General features: G+C 29.8%; 3 protein-coding genes across 3 annotated transcripts; 1 reads left to right on the top strand and 2 right to left on the bottom strand.

The window, feature by feature from the left end:
• Positions 1-87: 87 nt before the first annotated feature.
• On the bottom strand, positions 88-5,005 carry HELRODRAFT_68394 (hypothetical protein; the record flags this gene model as incomplete). Its single annotated transcript, XM_009026975.1, has 16 exons — positions 88-165; positions 261-316; positions 899-989; positions 1,075-1,423; positions 1,582-1,692; positions 1,818-1,885; positions 2,101-2,169; positions 2,294-2,359; positions 2,542-2,614; positions 2,685-2,767; positions 2,919-3,010; positions 3,358-3,430; positions 3,959-4,064; positions 4,149-4,201; positions 4,346-4,393; positions 4,904-5,005. The coding sequence occupies 16 exons, from the start codon at positions 5,003-5,005 to the stop codon at positions 88-90; spliced, it is 1,518 nt and encodes a 505-aa protein (XP_009025223.1).
• A 399-nt stretch (positions 5,006-5,404) lies between these two features.
• On the bottom strand, positions 5,405-6,196 carry HELRODRAFT_163352 (hypothetical protein; the record flags this gene model as incomplete). Its single annotated transcript, XM_009027240.1, has 2 exons — positions 5,405-5,500; positions 5,957-6,196. The coding sequence occupies 2 exons, from the start codon at positions 6,194-6,196 to the stop codon at positions 5,405-5,407; spliced, it is 336 nt and encodes a 111-aa protein (XP_009025488.1).
• Positions 6,197-9,078: 2,882 nt separating this feature from the next.
• Positions 9,079-14,852, top strand: HELRODRAFT_95386 (hypothetical protein; the record flags this gene model as incomplete). Its single annotated transcript, XM_009027012.1, has 9 exons — positions 9,079-9,196; positions 9,304-9,346; positions 11,327-11,468; positions 11,920-12,022; positions 12,203-12,260; positions 12,605-12,733; positions 13,089-13,218; positions 13,435-13,588; positions 14,454-14,852. The coding sequence occupies 9 exons, from the start codon at positions 9,079-9,081 to the stop codon at positions 14,639-14,641; spliced, it is 1,065 nt and encodes a 354-aa protein (XP_009025260.1). The 3' UTR covers positions 14,642-14,852.
• Between the last annotated feature and the right edge of the window lie 2,865 nt (positions 14,853-17,717).

The raw sequence follows: 17,717 nt of genomic DNA on the forward strand, positions 1-17,717 counted from the left end.
ATAATCTGTGTATGGCATATTTGAAACACGTTTAGGATAATTTTTTAACAATCTGTGTAAATAAAATTTATGTTGTCAGTTGATAGTTTATAATAATCCTTGTCTTCTAAGATCGTCGAATGTTTTTTTCGTAACGACGTTGCCGCTGGAATCTTCAAACTCTTCCTGTATAAATGAATTCAACAGTTCATAAGTTTTAAATAATTATCACCAGTTTAAAAAAAATTCAATCTAATCCAATTCAATTACAAGTTGTTAACCTCGGTTTCTGGTCTCCATCTTTCTACATCCTTTGATGCTTTCAGCTTCTGCCATACTAGGAAACAAAAAATCGTTATCTCAAACAATTAGTTTTTACACTGAATTTTAATTTGTTTTAAAACTAACATAAGCATAACACTAAAACTATTTAAAATGGTATAACTTAATTCAAGCTTGCAAGTTTGGGGTTTACTGGTTTGCCAACTTTTTAATTTTCTTGATAAAAAAAACTAGTCTTAATTCTTTAATGTTCTTAAAAGGGTGAAAGAAAACTACATAAAACAATTAAAGTGTGATAACAATGAAGTATGAATGAAAATTTGTTAGCAGGTTAATTTTTACAAAGTTGTAGGTATGCCTATTAAAATGTTTTCAGAATTGTAAAAAATTCCAATTTCATCTTTTTGTGGAAATTATTTTTCTATAGACGTTAAATTTTTGAGGAAACCAAATTTTTAGAAGTGAAATTTTTTATTAAAATTTCCAAAATTGGGAGACGTTTGAAAAGGGTTATGTCAATTCCGTCTATAACTTTCGTAATGCCTCTGTAAATACGTGAACTAGATGCAGGCAGATAATCTGCAGTTTTTGTGTAACTATCTTATAAATAAAGTTTAAAAAAATGAAGTGTACAAACATGCTATGGCGTCTTCGATCAGTGTGACATTTGCAAAATGTGCTGTGTTCGGTACACCAAGGCACCTCATTCCATGTGCATGCCTCCATTCCTAAGTTTATGGGACAAAATGTCGATCAAATTAGAAACTGGTGCTTTTAAGAAAATGATATCTAGCACAAAAACTGAATACTTACAGCAAAATGTCTTTGAAAGACCTTTGGACCTCTGTAAGTGTAGTTTCCACATATTTCACAGGTATAACTGATGTTGAGACCATGCAGCTTGTATAACCAATATGGAATTGGCTTTCCATCCCAACCAAGAGGCAAATTTTTGGGATTGTAAGGAATATCATTACTATCATCATCAGAGTCATTGTTGTCTGACATTTGTTCATCGTCTGATTCTTCTCTCTCATTTACTGTTCGTGCCTGTTTACGTTGAATGTTTTCTCTGGTGGCAGCTCTTTGCTCACTCAACAGTTCACTGTAGTGGTATATTTGGGCTTCCATATATGCTATTTCCTTGTGGATCTCTGACTCTCTGTGTAAATGCAGGAAAATCGTCATACATCAAATTTTTATCACTATAATTTTTGAAACAAAAAAATAGAAATAGTCAATAGATCTCAAATAACTGAAATATGGTAGCATTTTGTAGAAAAATAATTATTAAAAAATCTGTATTTCATGAATGATTACTTTGTCTTTACAGCTTTGCCAGGTTTGGCTTTAGCGAGAAAAGAAGCATCCAGTTCTGAAAGTTCTTTTCCTTTGCTGGCAAACAACCTCTGAGCTCTTTCCTCTAATGTTCTATGCAATAAAAACAAAAAATTGTAATATTTCATTTTATAAGTTAAAAAAATTCACCAACAAAAAATAAAATCAGCGGGGATGATAATAAAAAAAATCAAGCAAGTCATCATATAAGCACATACCCTCCACACTTCAATCCAAGTGCCATCAACGCCGACTTCAACCGATCCAGACCCAATGAAGCAAGTTCCTACAACATGGAACAGTTTTAAATAATGAAATAACCATGGAGGACTGTATGTAGACCTCATATGCAATTTAATTAATTAATATAACAATTACATACAAATCCAAATATAGCAAATAATTTTGAACAAAGGAGAGAAATAATGGAATATTTGAAAATTTTTTTAATATTAATCAAAGTAATAAAATTTTACAATAGAAATAATAATGGCATTCAACCTCCCAGGATGAAAAAGCAGAGAGATCGAGATGAGCTCCTGAGTGTGTCAAAGCACCTGATGTCTCTTTCTTCAAATTGAAAAATGCATTAAAGATTTATTATTGATTAATAATATTTATTGATAACATAAAATTCATAGCATAATAAAATCAGTGTAATAAAATTAAAATGATAAAATAAGATATCACGTACAGGCCAACCGGGAAATGCACCCTCCGCCCATTTCTTATCGAACTCCTCTATCACTATGCTCAATTCCTATTTACCACGAAAATGTGTAAATGAAATGTGTTATTTTTATTAAACTAATCAAAGTCATCTATTGTAATGAGAGGAAATTATTAATTATAAGATAATAAAAAATTATTAATACAATTGAAAATTTGCATTAAAATAAAGTAATAATCAAACTGATGAAAATAATGTTGAAAATTACAGACTTCGTTGAAATCGAGCATCGGCTTAACACGAGACAGATAAGACTCCAGATATGTTAGCAGTGTCATCAAGTAGCTGGAATTAAATCATGAATTAAAAGTATTAATAAATTTCATTTAATTTCTTATTTACAAAAAACACTCACTCCTTGTAAGCAGCATTCTTCCTTTCTCTTGGAATGTCAAAGAAGTGATCGTAGACATTAAGGTATGTCAAATAATCAACACGCTGTAAAGTCAGTTTAAAGAATGTTTGTACACAAGAGTTAAAATTCACAAATATTTTATAAAATAGGACTTTTTAAAAAAATTACCTTCAGTAAGAATGAATCCAAAATAATGATGAACAAAATGAAAGCCCCCAAAAAAAGAAGTCTAACCTCAACTCCTTTCAAGTTGATGTACTTATTGTAGCACTCATGCATGTCCAGGTACTTGCCATAACCCTCTTCATCTGTGAACTGAACGAGATCTGCACGAGTGAATTTTTCGTAAATTTTTAAATATGTATCAACAAAAATTGTGAAATGTACTTTCAACCAGAAAACCAATCCATTAATAATAGGTCATATAAAAATTGTATAAAAATTTCATCAAGAATTTAAAAGTGTACAAAACCACTAAAACCATTTAAAGACAATTGCAAAGTTATGTAAATTAGATTACTAGCTGCAAAACAGCAAAAACAATGCAATACCATTCTCACATCATGGCGTATAACATGGTAAACATTAACTACTCAAGATAAGATGTGCAATAAAGTTCATAACACAAATGTACTACACAGAAACATATAGAGAACGTCATATGGATGGATACCTTGCATTTCATCAGATGGATTTTCTCTAATTTTGGCCAATTCATCAAACTCAATGGACATTGGCACACAGATCTGATTCAAATTGAGAGTGAAAGTAATCATGATGTCATTAAATTATAATGGATAGTAAATATTATTTAAAAAGTAATTTAATATCAATTAATTAATTAATTAATTAATATGAAATTATGTATATTAGAATTAAGTTAATCATCATAAATGAGACTTGAACAATTAAGAAAAAAATCAGATAAACAATGTAATGAGAATTCGAATAAGGTTTTGAATTTAAATGAACTTTTCATATCAAAAAATAAAAAAGCAAGATGATGGAAGAATATTTTCAAAAAAAAAAAAAAAGAAGGAATATCAACACAGAATAATTAATTCAGAGAAAACTAAAAAAAGATTATTCATAAATGAAGGTTATTTAATGGACATGAAAAGCTCTAAAATCACTAGAAGAATTATTGTTTTATATTGTTTAACAGAAATGATGATGAAAATATTAATGAATGATTTTCTACAATGACGACAGCGAAAAATAAATCTAAGGATTCATGAAGATAAGATATAGGTAAAACAGATGAAAAATAATACTTCATTTGGGTGTTTCCTGTGAAAATCCTTAATGGATTTTAATCTGTTGTAGAACTCAGTGAACTCATTTGGACCGGACAGAGCTGCAATTTCTTCTTTGCGTAGTCTAAATATTTAACAAAAAAATTGACAATACTTACTTGATTTACAACAAACTATTGAACAACAAAAGAATAAAAATGGCACAAACCCGTCCTTATCTTCGTACAGATCCTTCAGTTCTTGGACATTTTCTAATGATCTCTATGGATAATAAATAATATGAATAAATATGAATATGAATAAATATAATCACTTGAAGTTAAATTTACAGACTGGTTACCAGTAAATAGGAAAGTATTAAAAAAGAAAATTTAATGTTTTAATTTAAAAAATAATAATAGTCACCTCTAGAAGAACTTTTTGTCTGTAATCAGAATTTATCTGGTCTCTCAACTGTTGGAAAAAAATTTAAATCATCATTTCAAATCAGTTGATAATCGTTATAAAAAAAAAAACAAACAAAACATAATTTTTGAATTAATAAATATTTTGATTTGTCACTAAAAGTTTATATAACAAAATATGAAGACAATTATTTAATTGAAGTATGAAATCAAAAAAATTTTTCTCATTTTTCCAACACACTGATGTTACAAACAATTTTGTAGCTTATTTGATCGTTAATGCAAATAACATGTAACAATATTGATATATATAGTAAATATAATGAAACACTCATGTCTTCTAAAAGTGCTCTAAAAGTGTCTTCTCAGCAATCAGCTTTCTTCTAGCTAACAAACTCAAACTTAGAAAATCAATTACAAGCTTGAATTAATTAAGAAAACTACATACTATCATACAACATTAATGAAAATTAAAATAAAAACATAGCTTACTTCATTTTAATTATTTAATAAATATAAAAAAATTAATTAAAAATTTAAAAATAAAATATGGGTTTACTGATTTCTTTTGGAACATGGCTTCTTTCATCATGGCATCTACTAATCTCTCCCTTTCCTCGTGGCATCTTCTCTGTAACTCTAAAATGCTGCTATCGGCCATTTGGGTGGTCTGACAAAACTTCAATTCCCGGAAGAAAATTAGAACAATAAACACGAGCTACGACCGAGAGTCCAACCGCGTACGTAAACAAATAAATAACGAAATTAGGGGTAAATAATAGACAAATGTGCATAGACAAGTAAATATTTACATAGAACTTTATAATTTTTAATTAGTCGTTGCATTATTATACATACTTAGAGATTTGATCATGGATATATATATATATCGATAGATATGACATCCAATAAATAAATAAATTTTTAATATTAAAAAAAATTTTAAATATTTCAGTTTAAAAAATTTAACAGCGATGTTTGGTTGGAAGTCGTAATATGATTTATTTAGTTACTTGGATTAGTTTGATGTTTCTATTACTGTTGGTATTCAAATAAACGTTCAATTAAGTTTGCGTTTGAAGCAGTTGTGTTCATCTATCGGAAATCTTGAACCTACGGAATAACGATAACTCGACGATCGTTGGAAGCTACAACACTAGTGTCAGAAATAAAATTATAACATTGATGTTGGTAGCAATGAGCGTTTAAAGTTTACAACATTATAGTATAAACAGAAACATAATGACTCAACCATATACTTAGAATAACAGACTGTTTAGAAAATCAAAACTGAGCAGTACAAAACTTTTTTTTGTTTTTGAGTTCATTGTTGCAAATTATAAAAATTAGCAAAGCTTCCATTCTTTTGCCCACTCAACATTTGTTAATAATTTCTTACATTTAACAATTTTTAGTGAATTATTCAATCAATAAAATAATTAAGAACAGGGTAATAACTATTTTAAACGGTTAATTTTTAAATATGTTTTAGTGATGCTAATAGATTATTATCTGGCTTTAATAATAAAAAAGTCAAATATTTTGTTTTTTCAGATGAATCAGTACCTCTACCAATGAATGCATCCATTTTAGAATCGTACAGCAAACTGACTTTCATTTCTCCATTAGGACCTGCCATTTTAAACTCCTGATCTAATTCAAGATTCTCTTTCGTCTTCAAGTTTGATCCGAGACTTTTCGGCAAATCGAACGCGATTTTTGAGTTTGGAAACCTGAGAATTAAGTTGCGTGCGTGAAGACTACACTTTCCAAGGACGGGGATAGATAGGGGAGACATGGGAAGAGCGAGGTACATCACTGCCACTCCTTCGTACATCTGATTGGAAGGCATTTCATGTGTCGTCGTAGCGTCTTTGCTTGTCATCACTCGACTGCAGACTAACTACTGATTGAATTTTTTGCAAAAGTTGAGCTCGATGTTATTTAAGTTGTTTTTAAAAATTTAGTTTACCGCATATACTCTGTTACATTTCAAAATATCAGTTCGATTTTTAAATTTTGTTTAATTAAATAGGAACTAAAAAGTTACCATATAATAAATTAAATTTTAAATTTGATCGAAATATTTAAGTCGTAAACAAATTTTAAAACTTACTAGCTCCAATGTCGAGAATTTTAATCCAGATAATTTAATTTATGAAATGTTTTACACTTTAAAACATGAATATCTCCAAGAGAAAATAAAGAAACGGATATATTTATTGCTATTCTGTGGAGAGTTTATATACAATTTTCAAAAGTAGATTTTAGTTATATAGTGTTATAGATATATGCCATTCATGTAAACCTGTTCAATATATGAACTGTATATTATTTTTCAGTGCTTAACGATTTTCATAACGGTAGAAAAACAAATTGTTTATGTATAGTTCGTTAATCGTTAACAATTTATGTATGTATCGACGAAATAGAAATTTTTTATTTTTTATTCGTTAATTTATTAGGGTAACCATCATCGTCATACTCGTCCTCGCAGTCAATCCACTTGCAAGCCTTTCAACAAGTATTTCATCTTCATCAACATTTATACATTCATTATCTCAGCTTGCTCGAGTATAACGAATGCAACATACATACTATACCGTCTATGCTCCAATGACTAAGCTCTTTGAATCAAATAAGGTTCAGTTATAAAACGAGGAGTTATAATATGTAGTTGTTGAACGATTTTTCATTTATAATTTATGAGCAAATATTTTTCCAATCAAAAACTAATCTTTTTTGAAGATGTTGATGCTTACACTCTGTTCATTGCTCAGATATGTATTTCTATAAGAAAATCACAAAAAAAAAATTACATCAGATCATCATGCGTTACTAATCTAAATACTTTAAAAACAAATGCACATATGTTGAACCTATAAACTTACATACCAAAAAACTCAGACGCACACACTCACACATGCACAAATACACCAGCAACAGACATTCATTAGCGGAAGCACATTGTACGAGCACACACAATCCATCAACGAACCTTGTCCGATTAACCATTAACATCAACGCTATCAAAGATAAATGTTGAACTCGTAAAACATTTTTTGAGATAAAAATGAACTTCTGGAATCATAAATGTTTAGCTGTTTTTATCATGAGGTCGTATATATACAACATCGTGTATACCCAGGTAATAAAATTATCTTTTCTACAAAAACAAATTAGCACAATAGTTTTTAGATTGCACGACGTTTTAGCTTATCATTTTATGACGTGAAGTCAAGTAAATTTGAACTAAAATTAGTAGACTTTGAGCATCATAAATTTCTATCTAAAACTGTTCAAGGATAGGTTTCCTAAGTATAAGTATATGCTCTAAATTTATTAGAAGTTCTTAAGCTGGGCTAACAACTTTAAAATATATCAGTGTCATATACATATATTTATAATACAAATTATTTGTTATCTATGATTAGTGTTCATTTTGGCAGGTTTCAAACGTTGAATATTCTATTTATTTTATACTGAATAACCGAAATGAAAATTGTGCTATATAAATTAAAATGAGGGTGCGTTCGAAAAATATAATTAGGAAAAGTCTTGCCAACAAACTAGCAATAGCAACGAATGAATATGGCGTAGGGCCATCATCAATCCAACCACGAACATCTTCTTCATTTTCATTTTAAAGTTGCTCTTTAACAGATTTCAAGTTTCCAAGTAAGAATTGTTTTGTTTTTGTATTATATATGTGACATTTTTTGGGGGAACTGATCACCTACCCATATTACTTGAGTATAGAATGCATTGTTAGTCTTTTCTTTTTAAAATAGTTTTTTAGTGTTTAGTAGACTTTAAGTTAGTTTAGTTTTAGTTTTATAAAAGTCTTATCTTAGTTTAGTATTAGTTAGACTCTAAGAGGTTTTTGCATTTTTTAGACTTGCCAGTACAGTACTGTACTAGTTAGAGTTGCATTTAGTTAGTTAGTGTTTACTTGTTTAGTATTTTTTTTATTGTTTTTTTAAGTTCGTTTTTTAATTTAATATTAGAAGATTTTATTTTGACATTAGAAGCCCCTATTAGCTATTAGAATTAGATTAGACTTATTAGAGTTTTTGGTCAACTTGAATTAAAAAAGATATAAAAACAATCTTATAAGAGTAAATTTTAATAAATAAATTAATTAACTAATTATAATGATGATCAGTTAGTTTATTAATTAAAATTAAATAGCATTCAGAAATTACTTTCATAATTGGCAAAACAACTATTTAAAATTATAATATATAATTAATGCTATTAATTTAATAGACTTGAACTTTTTTCATTGTGCTGATTGATCTTACTTCATAGTTGTTTTTTTTTTCATTGATTTGATTTATTGACTGAACAGATTTTCAACAGATCATGTAGATTAAAATTTTTTCTTGAAAACTAATTACTATATTACTGCATGTTATTTACATATACAGTCTATAATATCATTGGAAACAGAAAACAGTAAGCACTGTTGTACAATAAAGGAGGAACTATCTTATCCAGCAAATTTATACTACATAGAAAAGAAAATTTGAAATTTTGTTGAATTGAGTGGCTGCAGGAAATAAAACCTGTACTGGTACTTTATATTAACGTTGTACTGCCACCACGTCATAAATATTTAAAAAGTTAGTAATTTATTCAAGTTGTGTAAAATTTTTCCTATTACTTCTTAGTTAATGGTCTGCTTAATTTATTATGTTATAGCACAAATAGCAGATACATCACTTGAAAATAATGGGCTGCACCACAAGTTCTGAGGAAAAGTTGGCCCTGGAAAGGAGCAAAGTCATTGAGAAGGCCTTAAAAGAAGATGGCTTGCAAGCGGCCAAAGAGATTAAGCTTCTACTTCTTGGTTTGATTTTAAATTCAAATCTGAAACTTTTCTAAATATATTGCCTACATTATCAAGTTACCGCTATTTTCAATAAATGAATTTTTTAGTTTGTGTTACTTTCATAGGTGCTGGGGAATCTGGAAAAAGCACAATTGTGAAACAGATGAGGTTAACATTTGCAATTTGTTCAGTATCCAAGTCATTACTCATCATCATCTCTCTTTCTTGCACTCTTTTTTCTTTCTTCTCTTTCTCTTTCTCTCTTTCTTTTTATTTTCTCTCGTCACACACACACACACACACACACATATATATATATATATATATATATATATATATATATATTTCACGGGAAAGATGCAACATTCATTGTTGCTTGTATCAACAACGAATGTTGCATCTTTCCTGTGAGTTAGAAGCTAAAACAACAACGAACATTTATATATGTGTATATATATATATATATATACAGTGCGGCTCAAAATGATAGGAACGGTGGATTTTTTTAATTTTCTTCAAAACAAATGAGCCATAATAAATAATATTTACATAGTATATTTCTATTAACATTTAAAACACAATAATGTAAACAAATTTGTTTAAAGCTTTATAGGTCTTAGATAACAGAATAATAATGATTTTAATGATCTAAATGCTGGGTCAAAATGATAGGAACAAATGAAAAAAAAATTTATTTTTTAAAGTGTATAGTAAATAGAATAAGTTTCAATAGTTTATTTTGTTTCCTTTATTTTCAATAACACTTAGACACCTTGCATTCATGGATTTACCCAGAGATTTTAACAAATTTTCATCAATTTTGTCCCACTGCATTAAAATTTCATTTTTTAAATCTGTTAGATTTTTAAATTGTCTTCCATTGGCATAAACTTGTCTAACTAAACACCCCCACAAGTTTTCAATTGGATTGAGATCAGGTGATAATGCTGGCCATGGTAAAACATCAATTTTATGGGTCTCTAGGAATTCTTTAGTGGCTTTGGATGTATGAATTGGGGCATTATCATGTTGATATATAAATTTTTTTCCATGTTTTGACTGTGCAAAAGGTATCATACATTGTGAAAGAACATTTATATATGCCTGAGAATTTTGGCGTCCTTGAAGAATTGACAGTTGGCTTTTTCCTTTGAATGAAAAAGCACCATAAACCATGACTGACCCTCCACCTTGTTGCCTCTTAATAAATCTTTTTTTCTCTTTTCTCTCATCATGCCAATAGAATTTGTTGCCATCTGGACCATCAAGATTGAATTTTTTTTCATCAGAGAAGATAACAAATTTCCATTTGCCATCCCAGGTAACATGATCTTTTGCCCACTGCAATCGTTGCTCTTTATGAAATTTTGTCAGTGGCAATGATTTGATTTTTTTCTCAAATTTCAAATAATTGCATTTCTTTAGACATCTTTTTACAGTACTGATACTACAGTTTAATTGTAAGTCATTTAGCAACTCAAGAGAACTGCTTGTACCCTCACAGGCTTTTCGAATTAGAAGTGCCTTTGTTCTTCTTGTTAGTTTTTGTGGCCTGCCAGTACTTTTTTTGGTTCCATAAGTCAATGGATTTTTTAAAAAATTAAAAACAACTGTTTTAGAAACGTTTAATGATTTTGAAATTTTTCCCAGACTATATTTTTTGGATCTTAATGTCAAAATTTGAATTGTTTGGTTTCTGTTTAGCTTTTTCCCTTTGCCCATAATGAAAAACAATTTTAACCAATTTCAAATCAGTCGAAAACGCGCTTAATGCAAACAAAACAACGTTTGGTGAGATCTAATGTTCATACTATTTTAAAACTGCTGCTTTAAACTTAAAAATAAAATCGTTCCTATCATTTTGACCTGTTGTAAAATCGTATTTTTTGAATAATCTGAATTAATATTTTTTAAAAACAATAATTTTCTTATGTTTCATTGTTTGTTTAAATGTTGAAAATTATGGGTAAAAATTTTAATTAATTCGGCACAATGGTTTTGAAGAAAATGGAAAATACCAACCGTTCCTATCATTTTGAGCCGCACTGTATATTTATGCATGCATTCATGTGTATAAATATTTGTATGTGATTGTGTGTATTGTGTGTGTGTTGTGAAACCTACCTATGCTACTGAAATGTTTGCCAGAATAATACACGAAGGTGGTTTCACGAAAGAAGACAATCGACAGTGCAGACCAGTAGTGTTCAGCAACACCATTCAAAGCATGGTTGCTCTGATCAGGGCCATGCAGTTCCTTGATATTCCTTACACTGATCCCTCCCTTGAAGTCAGATTTTTGTACCAGTCTTTTGATTCAATTTCTGTCTAATGCATTAGTTTAAAGTTTATTGATTTATTTATTGTATCATATAAAAGATTTATAAAGTTGTTTTAAAATGTTAAATATGGTTGTGCTTGTTAGGTAAACGGTAGCCATTACATTTCATTTCTCAGTATGTTGTCCTGTTATGTTTGCTGTTAAGTTATTGGGAGTGTTGTTCGTTTTTTACTTTATAAGATATGTATTGAATGAAGTGATATCTACAATGAGTTATGTATATGTATGTTATCAAAGAAATTAAATTTATCTTGGTTGTAATTTTTTAGTTTTGTTGGTAGCATGTTTTGCAGAGTGTATTTTTTTATTTTATTTGTTTTGAAATGTTACTTGAAGGCAATGCGCTCGCACACACACACATACACACACAAACACACACACGCACACGACATTCGTTTAGCTGGACTGCAAGATAGTTACAGAGGTCTTGTTGAGGATGGAGGATACAGAACAGTTTTCTGAAGAACTCTTGAAAACTATGAAGAGACTGTGGGCCGATGAAGGTGATTACAATGCCACTGCTGATGTTGGTGATGGTGTATGGTGATTAGAAGGAAGATGATGAATTGGGAGATGTGATGTAAGTGATGCTTTTAATGATGGTGATGGTTGTATTTAACTGGTGAATTCAATTGAAATTAGCCATTATCAATCATTATCTGAAATCATTCCTGTCCACATAGGCATCCAGCAATGCTTTTCAAGGTCTAATGAATTCCAGCTGAATGATTCTGCACAATAGTATGAGCCTTACCTTGTTCATTATCATCAATTTGATTAACTTATTTTGGTTATTTGATTAACTTATTTGGTTGACATTTTTTTCATTGTTGGTTAATAGGAATAAGTGTTATTCGATTATTTCTTACTTTAATTCTTCTCATCAGAATTATTTCAATGTTATTATTACATTATTAGTACGCATTGAATTAATGCTGTGCAAGTTTTATTTCATAATTTTTCCAGACTGCCAGACTGTTTTAAATGTTTTTATTTGTTGTTTCTACATGGTTGCACTCACTTGATATATTAAACTGCATATAACTGTTTAATAAAACTATGCTGCAAAATTGAAATCACGTAAGCTTCCTGGATAGCTTGGACAGGATTGGTTCAAGAGATTACATTCCCACAGAGCAAGACATCCTGAGAATCCGAGTTAAGACAACTGGCATTGTTGAAGTTCACTTCAATTTCAAGAATCTTAATTTCAAGTTTGTTTTAGGAGATGTAAGAAAAATTAAAACACAATCATTTTACATCTTACAGAAATAATTTGTGGCTATTTCTGTTTGAGCTTGGTCTTCAGTCAAAATGACAATTTATTTTATATATAGTAGCTTACTTTTTAGTCTCTGCATCAGTTTGCACTGTTTACAGTAATCTTATATCTATTTATTGTAAACTTGCTGCTTGCTTGATGGCTTGGTTTGAAAGCTAACATTTAAACTCGACCATTACTCACCATCACTAGACCGTCACTCACCATCACTAGACCGTCACTCACCATCACTAGATCATCACTCATCACCACTAGACCATCACTTACCATCATTCACCATCCGCCAGATTGTTTGATGTTGGAGGCCAGAGATCAGAACGCAAGAAGTGGATTCATTGTTTTGAGGATGTGACGGCCATTATTTTTTGCGTGGCCATGAGTGAATACAATCAAGTCCTCCACGAAGATGAAACAACAGTATGTTACAGTACAGTACATTGCCACTTTTCAGTTTTATTTAAATATTTTCATTGTTTGCTACACGATGATGCCTGGTTTCTTTACTAATTATCATCATTGACGGAGTACTGACCGTACTTATTCATTGTAATTACGTTATGGCAACACACATACGCACACTCACACACACACACACACACACGCACGTGTATAAAATAAAACTCTTTGCTTCAGAATCGAATGCAAGAGAGTTTGAAGTTGTTTGAGAATGTATGCAACAACAAGTGGTTCACTGATACAAGCATCATCCTCTTCCTCAACAAAAAAGATCTCTTTGAAGAGAAAATTAAAAAATCCCCATTGGTTATCTGCTTTAAAGAATACACTGGTATGGCATTCAATACATTTCATTATAGGATGTATATTTGAATTCGTTGGTACATTACATAATGTTGTATGTTTGTATCTGTTTACATTTTAATTTACTTTGTGATTGATTGACAGATTTATCATTTTCTGTAACTTACTTGATTTGATTATTTCTGTTTGATTTTTGTTTTTGACCATACAAGCCTACTGTAGGCTTCTGGTCCAAGGTTTTGGAAATAAATAAATAAATAAAAATACATAATGTTTATGTTTGTATCTGTTTGCACATTATATAATGTTGAATGTTTGTATCTGTTTGCACATTATATAATGTTGAATGTTTGTATCTGTTTGCACTTTTCATGATGTTGTACGTTTGTATCTATTTGCACATTACATAGTGTTGTATGTTTGTTTCCTTTGGTACATTATATAATGTTGTATCTTGTATGTTTGTTTCTTTTGGTACGTAATGATGTTTAATTTTGTATGTTTTTTTTTAGTAAAGTATTTATTTATTGTACAACGTTAAACAGCGTATTCTTTTTTTATTAAATACGTTTTTGTGTCTTTCTTTCACAGTATCCATGTCTTTTTTGCAATGGAGAATTCATATAAAATGAAACTATTAAATATTTATGCTGTTTAACTTAGCACACACAATGCGGTGTGACTTGGTAGTTTATCAGGAATAAATGAATGAATGAATGAATAAATGAATGAACGAGTGAATGAATGAACGAATGAATGAATGAATGAACGAATGAATAAAGGAATGAATGAATAAATGAATGAACGAATGAATAAATGAATGAACGAATGAATGAATGAATGAATGAACGAATGAATGAATGAACGAATGACTGACTTGCTTGTATATGCAGGTAAACAGACATACGATGAGGCAGCCAGTTACATACAAATGAAGTTTGAATCAAAGAACAAGAGTGCCAACAAAGAGGTCTACTGCCACCAGACGTGCGCCACCGATACGACCAACATTCAGTTCGTCTTCGACGCCGTCACCGACGTCATCGTCGCCACAAATTTGAGGGACTGCGGCCTCTATTGATGCCGTGTCATGTGACGTCACAGTGTGATGGCATGTGATGTAATATAGCGCGAGTGATGGGGTTTACGTCATGTGACTTTCCTACTCGATGGCTCCTGACGTGAACGTGTAGATATGTTATTTTTGCATGTTCAATTACTATTGCTATAATTATTATTATTATTATTATTATTATTATCATTGTTGTTGTTGTTATTGTTATCGTTGTTGTTGTTGTTACAGCAACAATCGATATTTGTTGTTCATGTTACTGGAGTTACTTGCACGTGTACTTGCTTTTACATGAAAACCGTGCTTGTACGAAAAATGCATACACACAAAAGTGCATGTACGCATGCACATACGCATGTGCATGTACATACACATGTGCATGTACATACGCATAGAAGACACCGAAGGATGCACGGGTACATGCTAGTATAATGTACAATACAAAATTATCTTAATACTGAATCATCAGAGGTGTTATTGAGCAAGTTGGATTAAGTTTATTTCAAGTATATTTGTGCTTGTTGCGGCATTTTAATTTTTCTTCTATTTATTTATTTATTTAATACATTAAAAATCAGATGATAATTTTGACGTTTTAAAGTAGCACGTTAATTTATAATAAATTATATAAATAGTTATTTATTAACATTATTATTCGTTGTGGGCATGTATGTATACGTATTTATACATTAACTAATTAATTAATTAATTTAATTAATTATATTTACACACTATTTCATTATTTAAAGTCATATATAGAATCAGTATTATTTTATTAAGAGCATACACAGTCATGCAGCACAAATTATATCTATTATTTTATATATAAAAGGATTTTTAAACGTTTTTTTAAAGTTATTTTTAAGAAATTTTTGAATTATTTTCTCAGTAGATAACCGTAAGAAATTTATTTTGTTATTTATAGCTGGGGCCAAATTTTTAAAAATCATCGTCAGTTTTTTTTACATCATGTTCAAAATCTCAGCACATGTGAATGTGTACGGTTGAATGTTTGTACATATATACCTCTGCAGCTCTTTTTCTGCAAACCTTTATCTTTGGTTCATGTTTTGTAGTATTTGTGTTTGATATTATTTATATTTTTAGGTTCGTATTTTGAATGCTTTTTATAACTGTAGACAGACAGTTCAATATTTTAATGGAAAATTTATAAATGTAAAATCCTCTGGACAGTTCAGCGAGGTTTTGCTGGTAACACTGTTGACTGGCAGTTGGTTGGTGGTGGTTCACTCGGTTATGTTTTCCGTATTGTTGGCTGGTTAGGTGTTTACTTAATTAACATCAATACCCTTTAACCTGTTCTGTTGTGTCTTTACTTTTCAACTTTTCAAATAAACCACGTTATTCTGTTATTGTAACATTGTATTTATTTGCCTATCTTTATAAGTTCTATTTTTTCAAACGAGATACCTTTACGCTGTTACTAGCGGGCAAGTATGATTTGGCATGTAATTTTTATTTGATCGTTTAGTTCCTTTCTCTCTAATTTATTTATTGTAAAAATATTTATTTATGTTAACCTATTTGTCATTTTATTGTTTTTATGTTGTGCAAATGCTTGCTTCTTGTTACTAGTCAGCAAATTTTATGTGCAACTTTGTTATTCTTTCTTATGTATCAATATTTTGCATTACACTTTCAAGTATTCTTTTAATATTTAATATAAACTAAGTTTATTTGATAATTAATTATTTCGTTATTTCATTTGTATACATTTCAATCGCAATCCGTTCTTTTACATCAATATCAGTTTTAATTCTCGTGATCAATCGATCGATCGATCAATCAATCAATTAATCATTCGCTCAATCAGTTAATCTAACGTTAATCAGCATTGATATTTGGAGAGTTGAACTATTCCATAGACTTGTCTCACTCTACTAACTCCATCCATAACATCCTTTAACCGAAGCTTCTAACTTTACTGTTCTATCAGTTGCTGAAGATCTTATCTTTTCTCATCTCTTTATCTTGTTCTCTTACGTGGAGTATCGATAAAATATAGAGTAATTTTTTTAAATTAGCCCAAATCTCAATCTATCAGATATTTCAACTAAACCTAAGCCTCACTGTCTGTAATCGTCCTCTCGCTCCCACTTTTTCTTAATAATTCGTATTTAATGCTCTTATGCTAAATCTGCTTTGCTCTTTCTAATTCTGGCTAGTTTCATTTTAGATAAAACCACCGAATTAACTAGTAAATAGAGTATAAGTTTATGGCGTAAGTTTATGTGTTTCAGATAAAATAATAAGAAAATTAAGAGAGCAAAGGAGTTTATAGGCTTATTAAAACATCAGTACAAGCTTAGAAGGATTTAGTTTAGGATACATTCAATTACGCTCTTTAGACACTTTCAACTCACTTTAATTTTGAATTGAAAATTCCATTCAATCAATCTATCTATCGATCAACCGGCTAATCGATCAACCAACTAACTACTTGTTAAACATTTTAGTGTTTTATATGTGGTTTCGTCGCTTAAGTCTATGAGGTATACAGATAGCAGAATCAAACGCATTGTCAGACGCGGTTGTATAAATTAATAAATGTTTATCGAAACAAATGTAACGTCCACGAAAATACAATAGTATGCGATATTTTTACTTAGTTTCTTCATTGTTTCAATTTTATTTTATGCTCGTGCTGGCACACGCTATAAAATATTTTTAATCAATTATCTTTTTTTCCTTGGAATGTCATTTAAGCTATTATATTATTTGCAAACTTCTAATCCCAATTCATCTCATCTCATGGCTTCAAATGATGGTGGTGATTGTTTGTTTTATATTATCTACTGGTCGATTCAACATTTTGTTTGTCATCTTGATGTTACACTATGTATAGACATAGAAGAAGTTTTATTTATTAATGTGTTAAACGATTTAATTTTATAACAAGGTTTACTGGTTATTTTTTGTAGAATAAGATTTTTATGTTATTCTGTTGACGATTTAATTTGACCAAAATTATTTTTGATAATTTTATTTTAAATTTATTCCATTCTAATCCAATCAATTAAAATATCACGTTACATTAGGTCTAGATAAGCAGTGCATGACATGT

Source organism: Helobdella robusta (genome assembly GCF_000326865.2).
Source record: "Helobdella robusta unplaced genomic scaffold HELROscaffold_5, whole genome shotgun sequence".
In the NCBI taxonomy this organism is placed as follows: Eukaryota; Metazoa; Annelida; class Clitellata; order Rhynchobdellida; family Glossiphoniidae; genus Helobdella; species Helobdella robusta.